Source organism: Gadus macrocephalus, chromosome 23 (genome assembly GCF_031168955.1).
Source record: "Gadus macrocephalus chromosome 23, ASM3116895v1".
NCBI lineage: Eukaryota > Metazoa > Chordata > Actinopteri > Gadiformes > Gadidae > Gadus > Gadus macrocephalus.
Genome location: NC_082404.1, coordinates 19,553,583 through 19,575,378, shown reverse-complemented (window position 1 = coordinate 19,575,378; position 21,796 = coordinate 19,553,583). Strand labels below are relative to the sequence as shown.

The window sequence follows — 21,796 nt, the reverse complement described above, 5'->3', positions numbered from 1 at the left end:
AGGAGCGAAGACGGCGAGATGATCTATATTGGAAATAAGGTCAGCGGATTGAGAGAACGCGCAGAGGACGAAACGAGAGAGAGAACAGGAAGATGGGAGTCAGTTGGAGAAGAGAGAGAGAGAGAGAGAGAGAGAGAGAGAGAGAGAGAGAGAGAGAGAGAGAGAGAGAGAGAGAGAGAACCAAGCAACAGAGAAGGGCGAGCGACGTGACGCTGTGGGGGGGGGCTGACTGGGGAGAGGATCCTAAAGGAGTTAATTAGCTTAAAACAGGGAGGGGGGGGGGGGGCGTGGGGGGGACATTAGAGCTTAATAAGTTTCAGTCGTCAGGGAAGGAAAAAGAACCATTGACAAAAAGAGCGGCCTGTATGAGCCCCGCAGGACAGCGAGGACCCCCGTTATGGAGCCCGGGGGGGGGGCTGTCGTCTGGTGGGGTGGGGTGGGGTTAGGGTGGGGTGGGGTGTGGTGGGGGGGGGTTAGGGTGGGGTTAGGGTGGGGTTAGGGAGGGGTGGGCTGTGGTGGGGGGGGTTAGGGTGGGGTGTGGGGGGTTAGGGTTAGGGAGGGGTGTGGTGGGGGGGGTTAGGGTGGGGTGGGGTTAGGGTGGGGTGGGGTGGGGTGGGGTTAGGGTGGGGTGGGGTGGGGTGGGGTGGGGTTAGGGAGGGGTGGGCTGTGGTGGGTGGGGTTAGGGAGGGGTGGGCTGTGGTGGGTGGGGTTAGGGAGGGGTGGGCTGTGGTGGTGGGGTTAGGGAGGGGTGGGCTGTGGTAGGTGGGGTTAGGGTGGGGTGGGGTGGGGTGGGCTGTGGTGGGTGGGGTTAGGGAGGGGTGGGGTGGGGTGGGGTGGGGTTAGGGAGGGGTGTGCTGTGGTGGGTGGGGTTAGGGAGGGGTGGGCTGTGGTGGGTGGGGTTAGGGAGGGGTGGGCTGTGGTGGGTGGGGTTAGGGAGGGGGTGGGCTGTGGTGGGTGGGGTTAGGGAGGGGTGGGCTGTGGTGGGTGGGGTTAGGGAGGGGTGGGCTGTGGTGGGTGGGGTTAGGGAGGGGTGGGCTGTGGTAGGTGGGGTTAGGGTGGGGTGGGGTGGGGTGGGCTGTGGTGGGTGGGGTTAGGGAGGGGTGGGGTGGGGTGGGGTGGGGTTAGGGAGGGGTGTGCTGTGGTGGGTGGGGTTAGGGAGGGTGGGCTGTGGTGGGTGGGGTTAGGGAGGGGTGGGCTGTGGTGGGTGGGGTTAGGGAGGGGTGGGCTGTGGTGGGTGGGGTTAGGGAGGGGTGGGCTGTGGTGGGTGGGGTTAGGGAGGGGTGGGCTGTGGTGGGTGGGGTTAGGGAGGGGTGGGCTGTGGTGGGTGGGGTTAGGGAGGGGTGGGCTGTGGTGGGTGGGGTTAGGGAGGGGTGGGCTGTGGTGGGTGGGGTTAGGGAGGGGTGGGCTGTGGTGGGTGGGGTTAGGGAGGGGTGGGCTGTGGTGGGTGGGGTTAGGGTGGGGTGTGGGGGGGGGTTAGGCTGTGATGGGGTGGGGTGGGGTTAGGGTGTGGTGGGGTGGGCTGTGGTGGGGGGGGTTAGGGTGGGGTTAGGGTGGGGTTAGGCTGTTGTCTATTCCAGTTGCACAACAGCATGTGACATTGATTGTCAATCAGTGCTGCTTCCTAAGTGGACAGTTTGATTTCACAGAAGTGTGATTGACTTGGAGTTACATTGTGTTGTTTAAGTGTTTCCCTTTATTTTTTTGAGCAGTTTATGATCATATATACATCATCCTTGTCCCAACACTGTGGGAGTGAAGAGACATCAAGTTGGGGATTGGGATTTAAACAATTAAAACGAAACAAACCCAACCTTTATATTAAGACAAATAAACCGTTTGTGGTTCATCTCTCATCAATCTCCCAACCCCCTTTTTATTCCACAACCCTCATCATGCAACGAAAGTAACCCCCCCCTAGAGTGACGTCAGACCCCCGCTCAGCAGAACCCACCGGGTCATCCACGCATCATACTCCAGAGACCCCCCCCTGGCTGTTCCCCTGAGAGCCCGGCCAGGGGACCAGAGACCCCCCCCTGAGAGCCCGGCCAGGGGACCAGAGACCCCCCCCTGGCTGTTCCCCTGAGAGCCCGGCCAGGGGACCAGAGACCCCTCCCCCCGCTGTGACCTGTTGGGAGCTTACCGAGGGACTTGGGCAGCAGGTTCTTGATGAACTCTGCGTGGTCGCCCACGTGCAGCACGCTGTACACGCTGGTGTTCATCAGCTCCTCCTGGTTGTAGTGCAGGTACTGCGTCACGTTCTCCGACACAAACACGATGTTGCCCTCCATGTTCACCACGAAGAAGAAGCCGTCCAGCGCCTGAGGGCAGAGGAGAGACGGTTAATGGGGTCAGCAGCCTCTGGATCATTCTGGTTCTAGAGACTGGGAACCGGTCTGGGAACCGGTCTGGGAACCGGTCAGGGTACTGGTCTGGGTACTGGTCTGGGTACTGGTCTGGGTACTGGTCTGGGTACTGGTCTGGGTACTGGTCACGGCGTGGGCTACTTTCACTCATGGTTTGTCTTGCATCGGTCAATCCTTCAGGGGAACCCCACTCTAGAGATTGTTTGATTGTTATTCATTCCGTTTTCGGTAAATTGTTCAGGAAGCGGAAAGCCATATATGCAAATATCATGATTTCTCAAAATGTTATAATTAACCTCCTGCTGACTGAATGAGTTTCAAAATGGTTGTGAAACTGGCAGAGCGAGGATGGTCCATGTTTGTGGAGGGAAACGGCTGCCAACAAATTAGGAAAGGGGTCTCTTCTCCAGGTTGAAGCAAACCAGGGATCGAACCAAGAGCAGAAGGGTATTGAGGGTGAACATTAACCAGCCAACTTAAATGTTAAGAAATATAAGAAAATAAGAGCTGCATTAAAACAACAGTCCAACATAGCTCTTAGTTCATCTTACAAACTTTTGACCCGACAAAGTTGCAGACATTTATCTGACCTGCAGTCTGTATTACAGCAGAAGACTTAAAAATAATAATAATTAACACTAGTTCAGCAGTAGAATGTTAAGTCTAACATCTATTAATACCCCCCCCCCCCCCCCCCCCCCGCCCCCAATAAAACTAAAAGAACAGGGGCACTTCCTCAACACAGGCTAACCCAGCGCTGCTGCAGATGCTATCTGTTCAGAGGCTAGAGGGGGGGGGGGCCGAGGTGTCTAATTGAAAGGGAAAAAACACAGCCCCAGGTTAGCCATTAGATGCAAGATGGTGTCAATTAGGCCATGGAATCACCCAGAGCCCCGGGCGCAGCAGCTCTGGCTGCCTGTGAAGCTGAGCAGGGGCGGGTGTCAGGAGAGACCCTGCGCTCTCAACCAATGACACGCCTCCTCGCGCACATCTGCTCGCTGCAGAGCGAGGGGGGAATCAGAGGCTGAGTTACAGATCCAAGGCCACACGCTGGCTGGAATCAGGAGGAACAGCCGCACACACCTGGGAGATCAGCGGGACTCCTGCCGGGCCGATGTGTCGCCTCGAGGTGCGGCTTGTGGAGAGTTCAAATGCTTTTGTTTTGACAACGGCTCAAACCAGAACGTTGCCGTGTTCAAGGCGCTCGTGGTCTTTTCGTCTGTCTTAATGATGATGGTGGGCACATTAACTTCTCCTTGTCAACGGGGGTCTCGAGAGACAATTAAATCTGTACTCTGCGTGTAGCGGCATTAAGTCGGTGAAAGGATCTGGCTGAATAATCAGACGTGCGTTATTCCTCCACCGCGCAGCGCACAAAATCAATCACGTACCGCTAGATATTAAAGTACAGACGAGCAGAACACACACAGACTGGAGCAGATTCGGGTTTCAGATGAACTGCCACGGCCTCAACAACCAGAATAAGCCAGACAGACCTTCGGGGAAAAATACTTGCATCGTTTTCTCTCTGCAACACCAGCCTGGACCCATTGCGACAGGCTGCATTGGTTGTGCAAGTGTACGCTCCCTCTGGTAGGGAGAAGGCCCCGTACCGGACAAGTAGGGCAAACAGAACCAGAGCAAACAGCCACTCTGCCAAACCACGGCTTCCTCCAGACGCTGCTTGCATAACAGCGTGAGCCAATACTTTCTGATCTACAATGCCCTGATTAAATATATAGACACTCAAACCTCACTTGGCATCGCGGGCGAGCGCCTGCACACCCAGTCAGACGAGCAGAAGCGTGCGACGTGTGGATAGCCTTCCATAGACACAGCAGCAGCCGGAGTCAAGGGAGGCGCCGTCGACTTTATGAACCACACAGAGCCGTTAGCAGTGAGGAGCGCAAAGTGATGGGGAGAGGAGCCGTACGAATGTATGCACAGAAGATACTTTACTGTGTCTGTGTGTGCGCGCGTGTGTGTGTGTGTGTGTCCCAGCCTGCCCTGGTCTGTTTGTTTTCACTGTTGGTTTTGGAGTTTTTCGGTTTTGTGTCGCTACGGGTATTACTGGCTTCCATAGTGTTTGGTTTTCACACAGAAGCATATATGCAGACCGCAGGGCGGGAACATATTTCTGGGCTGCAACAGCTGATATTAAGTTACCTGAATCCAAGCACCTTAAAGGCTTTCTCCGTCCACACTTCGTCCTTTACCTCTCTTCTGGTGCCCCTTCTCTGCACTGGGCGCCTGGGAGCTGGCTGAAATAATAACCCCTAGGTCACCAGAGGGGGCACACGGGAGTGGGGCAGTGGGGGAGAGAGGACTGTGTGCGGCTGCACTGGTTCCAGACCAGCAGGCCCCCTGGGAGACAGTCCTCCAGCACAAAGGGGAGGGGCCTCTGATGAGTGGTGACGGGGTCCCCTGGCGGAATCCCCCCCGCCCGGTGCCAACCGGGCGCCATGGGATCCCTCACGGGGGATTAGTGGAGGAGAGATTACCCCCAGAGGCACCAACAAGACGCAGCCCAGGGAAGGGAATCCACACCTCTGATTGGCTCCCAGTGCTCCAGAACCTAATTAGTAACAGGACACTTCCTGGTGGAGCCGGGCCGAGGTTTGATGTGCAGGGCACGGGGTGGCGAGACTTCCGCAGCTCCCACGGTTCACAGCAGTGACACCCCCGGTGGCCGCGGACTGCATTACACCCACAGACTAGTACTCTAACAGCATGCCAGGCATTCAACAGGCATGTGGTGGCGCTCATGTGACCAACGCAGATCAGCAGAGGCCGGAGCTAACCAGGCCGGGGCTAACCAGGCCGGGGCTAACCAGGCCGGGGCTAACCAGGCCGGGGCTAACCAGGCCGGGGCTAACCAGGCCGGGGCTAACCAGGCCGGGGCTAACCAGGCCGGGGCTAACCAGGCCGGGGCTAACCAGGCCGGAGCTAACCAGGCCGGGGCTAACCAGGCCGGGGCTAACCAGGCCGGAGCTAACCAGGCCGGGGCTAACCAGGCCGGGGCTAACCAGGCCGGAGCTAACCAGGCCGGGGCTAACCAGGCCGGAGCTAACCAGGCCGGGGCTAACCAGGCCGGAGCTAACCAGGCCGGAGCTAACCAGGCCGGGGCTAACCAGGCCGGGGCTAACCAGGCCGGGGCTAACCAGGCCGGAGCTAACCAGGCCGGAGCTAACCAGGCCGGGGCTAACCAGGCCGGGGCTAACCAGGCCGGAGCTAACCAGGCCGGGGCTAACCAGGCCGGGGCTAACCAGACCGGGGCGAACCAGGCCGGGGCTAACCAGACCGGAGCTAACCAGCTAACCACCGCTGACCAACCAGTGGGCAGTGGGACTTGGGGAAGCGGACCACCCATCAAAGGGTCCAGTGCGCGGCCCTGAGAGGAGGGTCATGGTACATCGGTACGGCACAACATCTTTTGTGATGTTGGCCCGACCTTCAGGTTTTTCTTCCACGCTTCTTGGCCCTAAGCCGTCACGTTAAAAGCAAAACGTGTCCTTGAGTGCGATGTGGAAGTTAAACCCACGGGCTGTTAAACTGATACTGCATCTCTTTTGCTGAAGTCTGCTGTTAATGGCCACATTCCAGACACATCGAGAATGTTGTGTCAAAATAGAACCCAAGAAGACGCAGTAGCAGAGACTGAATCGATTATGCTGCAGAAAACCTGTTGGGTCGGGGGGGGGGGGGGTTGTTGGGGTTGGGGGGGGTGGGGGGGAGTCCAAGGAGGGGTGGGGGCCGGGTGGGGGTGGACCTGCATGTTTTCAGGCGTGCTGACTGAGGGAAGCGTGCGGGCCAGGCTATATTTAGCGTGTCGATTTTGTGACGCCAGACCCTCAAAGCTATAAATATTCCATGACAGGACAGAACTGACGGGCGAACAAGAGAGAGGACGGTAGCGGCGGGAGAACGGGTGAGAGGAGGGGGAGGGAGAGCTGCTCAATGGGCCGATTCATCCTCACCGCCCGGCTTCCTCTTCCACAAGGAGCGGCGCGCTGGCGGCCCGACGCGGGACCACAAGGCCACCGCTCGCCCGCTGACTGACACCCAGACCACCGCGCTGGCGGCCCGACGCGGGACCACAAGGCCACCGCTCGCCCGCTGACTGACACCCAGACCACCGCGCTGGCGGCCCGACGCGGGACCACAAGGCCACCGCTCGCCCGCTGACCGACACCCAGACCACCGCGCTGGCGGCCCGACGCGGGACCACAAGGCCACCGCTCGCCCGCTGACCGACACCCAGACCACCGCGCTGGCGGCCCGACGCGGGACCACAAGGCCACCGCTCGCCCGCTGACCGACACCCAGACCACCGCGCTGGCGGCCCGACGCGGGACCACAAGGCCACCGCTCGCCCGCTGACCGACACCCAGACCACCGCGCTGGCGGCCCGACGCGGGACCACAAGGCCACCGCTCGCCCGCTGACCGACACCCAGACCACCGCGCTGGCGGCCCGACGCGGGACCACAAGGCCACCGCTCGCCCGCTGACTGACACCCAGACCACCGCGGTGGTCTGGGTGTCGGTCAGCGACACACGACACAGACCCCCCCACCGGCTACAGCACAGCGATCACCTCCAGCATCATGAGGCCCAGTGGGGGGGGGGGGGGGACGACTCACCTCCAGCATCATGGGGCCCAGGGGGGGGGGGGGGGGACGACTCACCTCCAGCATCATGGGACCCAGGGGGTGGGACTATGGGGGGGTCCAGTGGGGGGGGGACTCACCTCCAGCATCATGGGGCCCAGGGGGTGGGACTATGAGGGGGTCCAGTGGGGGGGGGACTCACCTCCAGCATCATGGGGCCCAGGGGGTGGGACTATGGGGGGGTCCAGTGGGGGGGGGACTCACCTCCAGCATCATGGGGCCCAGGGCGTCCTTGTCGATCACGCTCTGGCCCGTTGACGAGACGTCTGCCTTCTGCACCTCCTCTTCATTGGCTGCCGCAGCCTTCTCTGAGAGGGACGGACGAGAGAGGAGGAGTCAGCGCACACACACACACACACACACACACACACACACACACACACACACACACACACACACACACACACACACACACACACACACACACACACACACACACACACACACACACACACACACGGCAGAACGGGAAGCTGGGTCTTGCTTTCTGTTTTGGTTTTAGATTAGATTGCGGTTGCTTCCCTAAACCAAGGCTGCTGGGCTTCAGAACGCTTCCCCACATTCCACACAACATGATAGAATACGTGTTATTTAATCATCGCCCTTATCCGCTACATGTTGCGGTGCGTTCGTAGCATGGAGGCGCCTTGGTGGAATCTACCCACCTACCCAGTGAGCAGCTTGCTGCCCTGTCCTACCAGTCAGGCTAGAAATGAGCTGTAAAGAGTTTGAGCGGATCACCACGGAAAAGAAAGGGCGGAAAGAAAGAGCACGCAGCAACCTGCGTACTCATTAACTCGAGTAAACAGAGGCAACAACACACAGAGGTCGGAGGTCAAACCCGCACAATTGCAACCTCTCATTTAAAGATTCAACTATTTCTTTAAAACCCATTGTGCCAAATCCACACGCAAACCGAAGAACTGCTCCCAGTCATCATTCCTCTACTCATCCATCAACACCTTAGCGGTCATTACTGAATCCTGTTGCCATGGGATCGAGCTGGGGCATTTCCTGAACAAGTGAGGGGTCAGAGGTCAACGAGTGGGCTAAGTGCACGGCAGCCGCCCACACTGGTTCTACACGGGCCGGGCGGACGACATGTCACTGTGAAAAGAATCTCCACGATGGAACGACTGAGAACGTCCCCGTCCCCCCCCATAAACACACGCTGGCACACACAAACACACACACACACAATCCCTCTGGGTGAACAACTGCTGCTTCCAAACACTGGAGACAACGGTTCTGTGCCTAATGACGGCCAGCGAACACGAAAGGACGCTGTCCTAATTTCCGCTCAGATAAATTGACTCTGCCCCTCATCCAGCCGTGCTCACAGCTGGGGAGATGAGCCTGGATACCTCAGCCACAGATATGTGGACCGCTCATCATGCATCGAAGGAAGAAATGGACTTTAATTACGAATTTATTACTGACGGTAATGTCTATATTTGTGGTTAATGGGTTATTAGTTTACCCTATGGACCATATGGGACTGGGACACACACACACACACACACACACACACACACACACACACACACACACACACACACACACACACACACACACACACACACACACACACACACACACACACACACACACACACACACACACACACACACACAGGTCTAGCCTGTACCTGCACTAAGCTGCATTGCTCCCTGTGAGTGATTGGGTTAATGGCCGTGCACAGAGCCTTATGTTCTGCACGCAGGCTGCCCTACTTTCAGAGTCGCTGGTGAAACAAGAGGAGGAATGGGAGGGTTCTGTCGGGGGGGCGCTTTGGAGAGCGAATGGTGGAGGGAGGGGTAAAGGGGGAGGGGGGGGCACATGCATTTGATTGTCGCAGCGCGCCATGGTAAGGAATGACCATGTGGTGAATTCTCTCTTCCTTTCCTGGTGCGTTTGGGTTTTCTTTCCTCTGGATGCAGATCTATTGTAACAACAAGAAAGGGGGAAAAAGCAGCTCTGGGTACCCCTCCCCTGCCGCGCGGCGGTGCGCTAACTAAGCCCCCGACTCCCAGCGATACACATTCATCTCCTTCAGCATTAATGATGTGTGTATCAGCAGGCCCTCTGCTGGCCCAGCGGGCTCCAGCACACTCACAGCTGCCCTGCCCATAGACCCATCACTCACCGTCGCTCCCTCCCTCCCCCCCGTCCCAAAGACCCCCGCATCATGCCAACGCAGCCCCCGACAACGCGGCGGCAGACTTCCTGCTCTTCCTTGACATACTTCTTCCAGCGAGCGCCATTATCTTCCACAGGCTTGTTACTCTGTGTGTTTCTTCTTCTGACAGGGTATTATTGTTGATCTTCTAACGAGCGCATTGCGAGAAGGAATATAATCAACGTATCAGCGAAGCCCTCCATTATTTAACGACACCCGGGGCTAGCGGTGGCCTCAGCCAATCACGGACCAGCTCTGCCGGAGATGGCAGCTGGCACAGGCCTGCAGTTATAATTGTAAAGGATGGCCACTAAATTCTTGGCTGTTGCCGTATCTTTATGAGCTCTGTAACTATCCATTACTCTCTCTCTGCCAATCTCTCCCCCTCTATCTGCTGAAACCACAACAAGCTGAGAACACAGGACTGGTTTAACGGCTGGCGTATCCCCTGTAAGAACACAACTCCTCCCCCGAGTCGTACGCGTCAGCTCCACGCGGCCGGCAGTTGCGTCTCCGGCCGAGGGGAGCCGCGCTTCAAGGCCGCCGGGCGCCATATCTCTGTTGGCCCGGGTCCGTAACCTCGCTGATTCCTCCTCTCCTTTCCTGGTGCACAGCACTGAGGGAGCCTATCAGATTGAAGCGGCGTGTTTACCCCTGCTCTCAGCGGTCGGCGTACACATCAATCACTGCCTTCAGTGGGGGGCGGGCCAAGGGACGCCACTCTCAAGCCTCGCGTGAAAGGGCCGTAGGGGAGGGGGGACAGGAAGGGAGAGCGAGGGAGGGAGCGCAGAGCGAGAGCGAGACAGAACGAGAGAGCGAGAGAGCGCAGAGCGAGAGAGAGAGCGCAGAGCGAGAGAGAGCGCAGAGCGAGAGCGAGAGCGCAGACGAGAGCCAGAGTGTTTTCTGTGTGATTCTTTTTTTCACATCATCATTGCTCAGCATTGCGTAACCTCTTTGGCGGAGTAAGATACAGAAAGCCAAGCCTGTAAGCCCGATGACTGGTGTGCGCGCGTGTGTGTGTGTACCTAAAGCTCTGTAGACAGACGACTCTTCTGATGAGCTAATGTTTATTTACAACTTTAAAGGACTAACTGAACTAAAATTAAACTACAAATGAACGCCCTGATAGAAACACAGCAGCGGCTCCGCACAGCCTAGAGCAGCACCAACAGTATTCCCAACAGTATTCCCAACAGTATTCCCAACAGCACCTTCAAGGAAATGCCCATCGAGACAACGACTTGAAACGACAGCGGTGTTCTCAATATAACATCATCCTTTCCTGACATCAAAAACACACTGTTCTGTATTCTAAAGAAAATGCACAAATATAGCAAGGGGTTGAAATACAAAGGTTTGGAATGCATTCATTTGAATAAACTATAGACTGGGCACCTTGCCAAGTAATTTTTTCCATACATTTCAATATAGGGTCTGCATTTATGGGTAAATATTGTGAAGCATTGATCGAAACTGGGGGTCCAATTCCCAGTGATCATCTTTGTAATACCTGTCCATAGTCCATATCCCCAAGCTTTACCCCGTGGCTCGGACTGAGTGAGGCTTTTAGGCTGATTGGGAGAGCCTGGAGGGGCAGAGCCATTAAATATGGGAAGGCTTCAGACGGCCAGCGATGCTAAAGCTAACCCAGTGATGCCTTTTCACTGTTAAGGTCACCCAATCTTTTCAACGGCCTTGAGTTCTGGCCTTGGGAGGCTAAAAGCGTGCACACGCACACACTACATTGGACTTCCTTCACACATGCACACAATTCATTCAAGCTCAACCACACACACAAATTACACTTCATTCACACACAAAGTATACTTCATTCACACACACACACACACACACACTTCATTCACACACACAAACACACACACACACCTTGCTCCTTGATTTGTCTGATCTGCTTCACCGTCTCCTTCAGGATGGCACATTTGTCGGGCTTGACGTTGAAGTTGTCGATGTCGTTGAAGTTGGCGAAGATGAGCTCTGCGAGCTCCTCGATGTACTTGTTCTCGTGCTCTCGGTTGCGCTTCTCGTTGCTCCGCTTGGGGCTGTGGAGACAGCGGGGGGAAAGACGGACATTTAATAAAGCCCCGTGGAAGGAGGGTCTGTCGCTCTACAGGCTCTGAGGCTGCACCATGCATCAACTTATATGTTCATGCACACACACACACACACACACACACACACACACACATGCACCGTTATTGCTTTCATTTCGCAGATGCTTTTATCCAAAGGTTGTCTCCTAGAAGCTGGGAATCTGCGTGTTACTCATGATGCCTACAGGCAGGCACAGGAATCAAACCCGGTACCGTACGGTGGGGAGACCTTTCCGAGCCAATTTAATCCCACTCATTGTATTAGACTATACTTTCCAAGGAGGGTTTGGAAGTCTGTTGCAAGCGTAACATTTTCATTTCTCGATTCAGGTCAGAGCTTCATTATGCACGGTTGTCACCTTCGTAAGCAACAACCGCCAGTAAACGTCTGCAACGTCGCCGGCTCACCCAACTGCAGCTACGGAGCTAGAGACCACGGCGCTGCCCTAACCACGAAACAGGACCTTGCTGCATTGATAACTAAAATGAAAACCTCTCCTTGTTCTGAAGGACAGCTCTCCCGGTCAGGGTGGAGGACCTCAGGTCATCCATACAGCTTCACACGGCCCTGAACATACCTCAGCGTTGTGTTGGGTTCTGTTTGGACGCATGTTAGGGCCACATGGCCCTCCAGTAATGCACTGAAGGCCCCCGGGGAGCTGGCACAGGGCTGGCCTGATGCAGCAGGTCTGAACCTCCTTGGGGTCATGTCTGTGGGCCTTATTTACGTTGGGATGGGGACGATTTGAGTAAACATGGTTTGGAGGAGGGGGCAACCTTGAAGAAGTGTGAGAAATTAATTTAATGTGGCGTTTCTGCTTCCAACATTGCTATTTCTGTGCGTTTACGAAGGATATCCACACACCGGAATAAAAGAATGACGCACAATGAAGTGAACATCCAACTGCATTAGGGAGCACGACAGACTCACTTTCAGCAGTTATAAACACTTTTGTAATAACTATAATGCATCCATATACATAAAGATCAATATGTATAAAGATCCATATATTCATTTAGCAATTTAGTAAATAACAAAATGCAAAGTGATGTCTTAAATGCGCTTGCCTTATCTGACAAGCAAGTATTCTATTTATAAAAATCCATGAACCAAATATTTAAAATTGACCTGGAACAATAATCAGCAAATCTTTATAACTTGTACCTGATCAATAACTTAAATGATGAATCGATTATTTGAATTTGAATGGATACATTTTCCATCAATAGACTAATCGACGATCGCCCAACAGTTTCACCCCAAGGCGGTACAGAGATGTTCTCCTCGATACAAAGACACCGGTGTAGCGGCCGGCCGGGGACGCAGCAGGGGGGTAGAGCAGCTGGTGGACGTGGGGCTTCGGCTTACCTGGGTCCCAGAAGCTCTGTGGAACATTCTTTACGTTTCCGGGACTCTGCCCTGGACGGGTCAGAGGGGTGTTCACCGACACCACTCATCCTCACTGCACACCAGCGCCTGGGGAGACCAGCACAGAGAGAGAGGGGAGAGATGAGCTCAGAGAGACCAGCACACACAGAGGGGAGAGGTGAGCTCAGAGGACACCAGCGCCTGGGGAGACCAGCACAGAGAGGGGAGAGGTGAGCTCAGAGGACACCAGCGCCTGGGGAGACCAGCACACACAGAGAGGGGAGAGGTGAGCTCAGAGGATATCAGCGCCTGGGGAGACCAGCACAGAGAGGGGAGAGGTGAGCTCAGAGGATATCAGCGCCTGGGGAGACCAGCACACACAGAGAGGGGAGAGGTGAGCTCAGAGGATATCAGCGCCTGGGGAGACCAGCACAGAGAGGGGAGAGGTGAGCTCAGAGGATATCAGCGCCTGGGGAGACCAGCACAGAGAGGGGAGAGGTGAGCTCAGAGGATATCAGCGCCTGGGGAGACCAGCACAGAGAGGGGAGAGGTGAGCTCAGGGAGACCAGCACAGAGAGGGGAGAGGTGAGCTCAGAGGACATCCGCAACAGGCCGGTTGAGGGTCGTTTAGTCTGTAAATTGGCAGCGAGGTGGGATTGGATAGTAAACAGCTTCCTTGTTTCTATAAGTGAGGTTTTTCAACCGGCTCATTTGACAACATGTGTCTGTAGGCTGTGTCTTCACACAGCCCTCAGACTGACACACGGGAGGTGGATAGAGTGAGGGTGGAGCAGGTGGAGAGTGGGGTGGGGGACGGATTCAATCACGTCTCTCTCGGGTGGCAAGGCTCTCCCCCCGGAGAGAGCAAGCAGGAGCTCTCACACAGGAGAATACCCGGATGCTACGGCAGCAGCGGCCGGGGCCAAGTCGCAGCCAGAGCTGAGCGGATTTGCACACACAACACGTGTTTGCGCGAGCCTTAAGAGAAGCTTTGTTGGAAGTGGAAGGTTCCAACAAAGGCAGCCTTTTTTTCTTTTTCTGCTCCAGCTACAAGGGGAGACAAATAAATGAAAGGCCGTTCAGGATTGATCCCTCCATCTTCTCGGTGGACACCGGTGCGGTCCAAGTGGACGAACCCGATAGATAACACGGTGTGACGGACGCACGTGACGCGCATGTCCACAAACACACAGATACGCACGGCTTCCCTTTAGTGCAGGATTAAACATCATTCACTGGACAAGGAAAGTGCATTGTGCCCTGATTAAGGACGACTATAAAGTCTAACCGTCCCCGGGAGAGAGACACAGGACGTTCTGTCACTGCGCTCATGAGTTCCAGAACATTCTCCACACTCCGTGTCTCTTTATCCCCGCTCAAACCCCTCCGCCTCCGGCAGCTAGTCAGCAGCAGACCCGTGGCTCTAAAACAACCGAGCGATCAACCCTTGAAGACCACCCAGCGTGTCCTTAACCAGCAGCCATCAGCCTTCATCCACACGTCTGGACCTCAGGTGGGAGGGGGCAGCGGCCGCTCGCTCCTGGGTTTATTAGTGTGTGCACGTTAATGCTTGTTGCCTGTACCTGCCATGAGGTTAGCATGGTACACACAGAGAGAGAGAGAGACCCCGAGACAGAGACCCCGAGAGAGAGACCCCGAGAGAGAGAGACCCCGAGAGAGAGAGACCCCGAGACAGAGACCCCGAGAGAGAGAGACCCCGAGACAGAGACCCCGAGAGAGTCCCCGAGAGAGACCCCGAGACAGAGACCCCGAGAGAGTGACCCCGAGAGAGAGAGACCCCGAGAGAGAGACCCCGAGAGAGAGACCCCGAGACAGAGACCCCGAGACAGAGACCCCGAGACAGAGACCCCGAGAGAGAGAGACCCCGAGAGAGAGAGACCCCGAGACAGAGACCCCGAGAGAGTCCCCGAGAGAGACCCCGAGAGAGAGACCCCGAGAGAGAGACCCCGAGACAGAGACCCCGAGACAGAGACCCCGAGACAGAGACCCCGAGACAGAGACCCAGAGAGAGAGACCCCGAGAGAGAGACCCCGAGAGAGAGACCCCGAGACAGAGACCCCGAGACAGAGACCCCGAGAGAGAGAGCCCGAGAGAGAGACCCCGAGAGAGAGACCCCGAGACAGAGACAGACACAAAGAGGTGAACCCATATCTATGTGAGCAAGTCTGCCGGCAAAACGAAGAAACGGACAAGATACCGAAACAGATGTGGCCCTAGAAGAGCACACGCACACACACTCGCGCACACACACTTCCAGTAAGAGCTCACAAGGCATGCCATGTTGGTACACACACACTGCGGGCCCTTAACCATGGAAACGGCTGCAGCACACCGTGTGCGCAGCTCGGCCCGTTACATAACAGCCGTATACGGGTACGGGCCCCAGCGCGGCTGGGGAGCCCTGCGGTGAGGCTGAGCGGCGGGGCTAGCGGTGAGGCTAGCGGCGGGGCTAGCGCCGGGGCTAGCGGTGAGGCTAGCGGCAGGCACAACAGGGCGGCTCCCTGTTGGGTCGTATTGGCCTACTTTAAGCTAATGGACGGGCTGTGCACGGCAGAAATCCAAGCCTGGCAACTGGGTAGAGGAGGGGAGGGAGGGGGGACTCCCAGCCACCGTTCTTGGACAGATATAAGAAGGGGTCTTGACAACAGATGGCATTGTTGGCTGGTTCAAATTTATGGATTATTAGTGGGATAAAAAACAACATCTGGTGGAGAGAGCAGACAAACTGCATCTACTGGAGGGCCGCTGGTGAGAGTGTGTTTACGCATGGGGCCCCTCCCCTACTGCGAGGGGCCCCTCCCCTACTGCGAGGGGCCCCTCCCCTACTGCGAGGGCTGGGAGGACTGTCTCTCCGTCTGGGCCCCTCCCCTACTGCGAGGGGCCCCTCCCCTACTGCGAGGGCTGGGAGGACTGTCTCTCCGTCTGGGCCCCTCCCCTACTGCGAGGGGCCCCTCCCCTACTGCGAGGGCTGGGAGGACTGTCTCTCCGTCTGGGCCCCTCCCCTACTGCGAGGGGCCCCTCCCCTACTGATAGGTTAGCGTACGTAGAGTGGTGCTGGCAGCTAAAATGAACCAAGTCTCCGCGGCAGAGGTTACAGGTCTTATTAATGAGAAGAGGAAAAGGCCATTAAACAATCATAAGCAATCCGCACTCAGTCCCCATTGGCTGTCTCCCTTCCAGCGTAAGTTACCATGGAGATCCCGGGCCCCCCCGATAGGCTGAGGCCGGTTCTCTCCGGGGCTGGCCGTGATTGGTTGCCTGTCTCTCCTTGACACGGCAATAACGCCGTGGTCATTGCCCATTGAGCGGGGGGGAACAGGGAGCCTGGCCGCACACGTCTCAATGACAACGACGCAGACAGCTAAACCATCCGTGGGGGGGGGGGTGGGGGTCCAGACCCCAGCGGGGGGGGGGGGGAGTCTGGACCTGGACCCCAGCAGAGAGGGGGGGGGGTGGTCCGGGTCTGGTCCTGGTCCTGGACTGACGAGCTGCACAAAAACAACCACCGGGCCGTAGCTTAACCACTTGATTAGCTTAACCGATATGTGAGCTTAGCTGCTACGGCTAGCTGTGTCACTCCTATTTGCTTAGCCCCTAACATTAGCTTAGCCGCTGAAATTTGCCCAAGTGCCTCCATTAGGATGCATTATTAAGCTATCTATGCAATTAGCTTATCTGCAACGTTAGCATGGCTAACACTGTTGGCTTGGTGCTCCTGGGGGGGGGGGGGGGGGGGGGGGGGGGCAGCGGTGTCGTTGGGTTCATTACCCACGGCCGACAGTAGAGGAGAGCCTTAATGGACGAGGCTTGAGCACCGGCGGCCCGGCAAAAGGCCACGGCTGACATTGTTTGCGGCCATGTTCCCTTCTGACACATCAAGGATGTCCCCGCGCGGCTCTGGAGCCTCGTGACACTCCCTACGCCTTGTCGACGGCACGCATGCATAGGTCGCATGATGATGGATGGGCCCGTCGCATTGCTGTCGACCGCGCATTTTAGCCAGAGTCTGTAGCGCTGCTTCTTTTTGCTGTTGCAGAGAAAACCAGACTTGAGTGGTGAGTATGAGAAGAAAAAGATCACGCGCTGATACACAGGTACGACCCAAGGTGAAAACGAAACCCAATTTAGTTTTAACACATTGCACCATGTATAAGTGCATCATCTTCATCTGAACGCGTGTTTCTTCCTCTTCTACAAGTGTTCCCCAGAGTGGTCTCCGGAAGGAGACTCTGGAAGCCCCCCCCCCCGTTCAAAAGATCACCTCGCGTTCAAAACACCGGACACGGTCGAGTAACACGTCGCTGAAAACTCCTCCCTGTGTGATCACTTCCCTGTGACCCCCTCCCTGTGACCCCCTCCCTGGGACCCCCTCCCTGGGACCCCCTCCCTGGGACCCCCTCCCTGGGACCCCCTCCCTGTGTGACCCCCCTCAGCGTAGAGGACCAGGACGGCTGTGGACACATCGGTACTGGGAGCAGCGCTGCCATATTGTCAGCAGGCGTTATGAAAGCAGGCCAAACGGTCTGCAGAGAGAAGCGGTGATAAGTATATGTCACACGCAACAAACAAACGCTTTACACTCCAGGCAGTAACACTTGGGACGAGAGGAAACAAAACAAAAACGTAAAAAGGCCTGGGAAATATGCGTGTTGTATAGGTCTGATGGTCACGTTTATCTTTAAATAGGTCACAGTGCTGATGGAGAATACCTCTCAGAAACAGTCGCAGTGAGGGTCATTGTGCTGGTTATTGGAGACGGAGGTGAGCGACGGAATGCTTTCTTCTTTCTTTCCTTTGTCACCACTCCTGAGATATTGATCATTTTAAGGGCATATATTCTACTCATAGTACTTAATGAAATGCGAGGACACTGGGGATTTGAATTCATGAATGCACACACACACACACAAACAAAGTATTGCCCAAGAAGAAAGCCATAAATCGCCATGGCAACGAGGTGGAGGATGTGAGATGAGGGGCTACTCTTAGTAACTGGAGCAGCCTCTTGGATTTCATACAGTTGTTAACTACTCCCCTTCCTCCCCCCCACCCCCAGTTATGAACTCAGGTGTCTGCTTTCATCAGGGAGGGTATCACCTCTATCCTTTCTTTTCCCCTCTATTACACCTTCCAACATACAAATAAACACACACACAGGGCGCAGGCTGCGTGCGTGTGTGTTGATCTCCGTGGGCCAGCGCGTGGGGCAGACGGTTTACAGGCCCCTGCGTCATAGTGCTGAATATGGGTCGCTGGCGTTCTGCTGCCTGGGTGTCAACACCCAGCCTCAGCAGAACGCTGTGGCTTTACGTTGGAGGTGTGTGTGTGTGTGTGTGTGTGTGTGTGTGTGTGTGTGTGTGTGTGTGTGTGTGGGGTATCTTTTCTCCCCGGTGTCATTCCGCCAAATACAAGGCGATTGATTCCGAGGGAGCATTGCGCAGCCACACACGTGTGTCTTTGCGTGTGTCATGGTCTCCCTGGCATATTTGTGTAATTGTTTTGACTTTGTCAGTAACCGACGGCGACAGCGGCAGGACACAGATTAGTCCAACAGTTACAACCCCTATGCCCCCTTCAAACGTCAGAGCCATAGCCACTCACCGGAACGGACTTCAAGAGAGCGACAAGTTGACACAAAAATAAATCTATTGACTTTGAGAATCCTTTTTCAGCAGCAGTTGAAGGGAGGTGATGGTGTGTGTTGGTATGTGTGCTTGCGGCCGTGCGCGGCTGGCTGGCTGTGCGTGTGCGGCTGGCTGGCTGTGCATGCACGGCTGGCTGGCTGTGCGTGCGCTGGTATCTTAGGTGACAGAGGAGCAGGTTCTCCAGGCAGGAGCTGGAGCCATACAGTCTGGCCGGGCAGGCTTCACCCCGCTCTCTCTCTCAGTACCGGTCGTACGTCAGCCCGCTGTGACCTGTACGTCCTGCATTAGGACACTGGTCCACGGAGAGACACCCAGGACGGGCTGGGTTTGAGTCCCTCTGGGGTGAGCTGGTCCTCTCATGATATCGGTATGCATCACTAATTGGACATGTCTGTGCATTTATATATATATTTCTCAATACTATGAATTTTGTGTGTATGCATATTATGTGCATACTCATTAAAATATCTTGTTATTTTGAGCAGATCAGACCAGCTCCCAGTATGATAATCACTTCTCTAGAGCCCTTTCTCTGTACAAAATGCATGATATCATTCTCCAACAACAATACATTGGGATATACACGGTGATGTTCTTAATAACATTAATAATGAGCCTCATCAATCCTGCATCGCCTGCTGCGCAGCAACACTGGCAGCTTATGTGATTATGTTCATGTTAAATCTACCGTATTTATATATTCATGAATTTCATACTATAGCCTGGATCAAAGTCCACCAAATGCATCCTTAAAAAGCCTTGACAAATACCCTGCTTACTCTATTCATGCTTAAACGGCTCCATCCCACACAAAATAAATAAAGATTGGCAATGTTGTCCATGCCATAGGGGGCTATTGAAGAGCAGCGCTGGAACATGAATCACCCGTTCCACTCCTTCTCTATGAAACACAAGTCAACTAAATAACCAATCAACCACTTAATCCCAGCCCGGCCACACTGCCTGGACGCCGGGGGGGTGATGGCGTGTGTGCGGGTTGGGGGGGCCTGTAATCATGTTTGTTTGAGGGGGTTCCGTCACGCGGACACACTCTGTGCTGTAGAGACCCCAGCGGCCGCCCATGACTGAATGTGTTCCCGCTACGATGAGGAGAACCTGGGCGTGGAGGAGGACTGAGTACCCCCCACTGGCAGAACAGGAAACCAGGTCTGTGGGAAGGACAGGGGGCTGGAAGCACAAGGGAACCAACCGATGGGGGAACGGGACACACACACACACATTATAATATTGGTGACTGAGGACTAGATAGAAGCCAAACATTGAGGTCTGGAGACGCACTTCTGTTTCCACAGCTTGTGTGGGTGAGAGATGTGCGCTGGGAGCAGAGACACGATACGCCTCACTGAGCAGAATGACAATTAGAAAAAATATTGTGATGTATAATTAACAGTAGGAGAAAGAAAATACACGACAACGTGACAATTAGTTCCCATTTGTGTCAGGGTCCTGGTGGATAAAAGAGCTACTAGGCCCATATATTGTTGTCACGTCATCAAAAACCCATTTCATAAATCTGTTGAAAGGTTCCCTGGTATGGAGCCTTTCGCAAAGTATGCATAAAACATGTGTGCAATTAAAACATTCATTGTGTAAGAGGTTATTATAATTTATGCAGAAGGTTGGGTGGGGGGGATGTATGGAATTGCTCCCTGGACACACTATAAACATGAATCCAGATGTTTCGATAGCGGGCTGGAGTGTCATGTCAGCTCGGATTAAGAGGAACGCAGCGGGAGGGGGAGAGAGAGGGCGGGCGAGAGACACCCAGCGTGCTGTGCATCAGACGGAGGCGTAAACAGAGCCAGAGCAGGTCAGGGGTGGGAGAGTGAGCAGGCTCCAACAACGACCTGCCGGTGCTCGTTTCCCCACCGCCCCCCTCACCTGACCCCCTACAACAAGGCAGGTGTACCCCGTCACACCCTGCCTCCGCACGGTCCGTCCACAATCACTGCAAGGTAATGGCTTTAAAGTGCCAGGCTGCAAACCTAGAGGACCCCCCCCCCCTCCCCAGTGCTTTACAGAAAGCTGATCACGCTCATGAATCTTTAACACCGGCAGTGGGCTCAGTGTGCTGCAGGAAGCAGTGGAGGACACGTCTGCATGATGAACACACTAAGGGCAACGCCAGGCCATGTTGGCCGTGAGGGAGGTGCAGACAGCGCCACCTCCACCCTTCAAAGGGGACAGAGAGACAGACAGCGCACCTCCACCCTTCAAAGGGGACAGAGAGACAGACAGCGCACCTCCACCCCTCAAAGGGTGGAGAGAGACAGACAGCGCCACCTCCACCCCTCAAAGGAGACAGAGAGACAGACAGCGCACCTCCACCCTTCAAAGGGGACAGAGAGACAGACAGCGCCACCTCCACCCTTCAAAGGGGACAGAGAGACAGACAGCGCACCTCCACCCTTCAAAGGGTGGAGAGAGACAGACAGCGCCACCTCCACCCCTCAAAGGAGACAGAGAGACAGACAGCGCCACCTCCACCCCTCAAAGGAGACAGAGAGACAGACAGCGCCACCTCCACCCCTCAAAGGAGACAGAGAGACAGACAGCGCCACCTCCACCCCTCAAAGGAGACAGAGAGACAGACAGCGCCACCTCCACCCCTCAAAGGAGACAGAGAGACAGACAGCGCCACCTCCTTCAAAGGGAGACAGAGAGAGACAGACAGAGAGAGACAGACGGAGAGAGACAGACAGCGCCACCTCCACCCCTCAAAGGAGACAGAGAGACAGACAGCGCCACCTCCACCCCTCAAAGGAGACAGAGAGACAGACAGCGCCACCTCCACCCCTCAAAGGAGACAGAGAGACAGACAGCGCCACCTCCACCCCTCAAAGGAGACAGAGAGACAGACAGCGCCACCTCCTTCAAAGGGAGACAGAGAGAGACAGACAGAGAGAGACAGACGGAGAGAGACAGACAGCGCCTCCCCACCCCTCAAAGGGAGACAGAGAGAGACAGACAGAGAGAGACAGACACACAGACGAGGAGACACCGACAGAGAAAGGCAGAGCGAGGGCTTGACACACAGCAAGAGAGAGAACAAGGAGAGTCAAGGAGCAGGGTTTTATTAACTGGTATAAATGAGCAGCTCTCCACATCAATCCAGCCGCCCATTCGTCTTGCCAGACGTGGTGCCGCTGGGGAGCCTCAGACGTCTATGTGGAGGAGCGGGCCGACGCATTTAGATAAATACCTTCTGTCTGATTAAATGTGTGTTCCATTGTATTAATGTCAGGTACACTGGGAGAGCTCATCCACAACGCAGACGGACGGGCTCCAGCCCAGTGGAGCGGCCCAGATTGCCTTCACATGTCCAACGGGGACCGTGGGACGGGGTTCTCATTCGGACAAGCTACTATGAGCACAAATCAAACACTTGGGTCAAACGTCACAATCAAAGGGCCGGGGC

General features: G+C 55.5%; 1 protein-coding gene across 1 annotated transcript in view; it reads right to left on the bottom strand.

The window, feature by feature from the left end:
* Positions 1-21,796, bottom strand: part of ncoa2 (nuclear receptor coactivator 2) — a 76,721-nt gene that overhangs the window by 34,783 nt on the left and 20,142 nt on the right. Inside the window, exons 3-6 of the mRNA XM_060045807.1 lie at positions 12,692-12,799; positions 11,099-11,271; positions 7,237-7,340; positions 1,973-2,318 (exon numbers count right to left, since the gene is read on the bottom strand). Of these exons, the coding sequence (XP_059901790.1) occupies positions 1,973-2,318; positions 7,237-7,340; positions 11,099-11,271; positions 12,692-12,780 (712 nt within the window). The 5' untranslated portion in view covers positions 12,781-12,799. The remainder of the gene's footprint in view (positions 1-1,972; positions 2,319-7,236; positions 7,341-11,098; positions 11,272-12,691; positions 12,800-21,796) is intronic.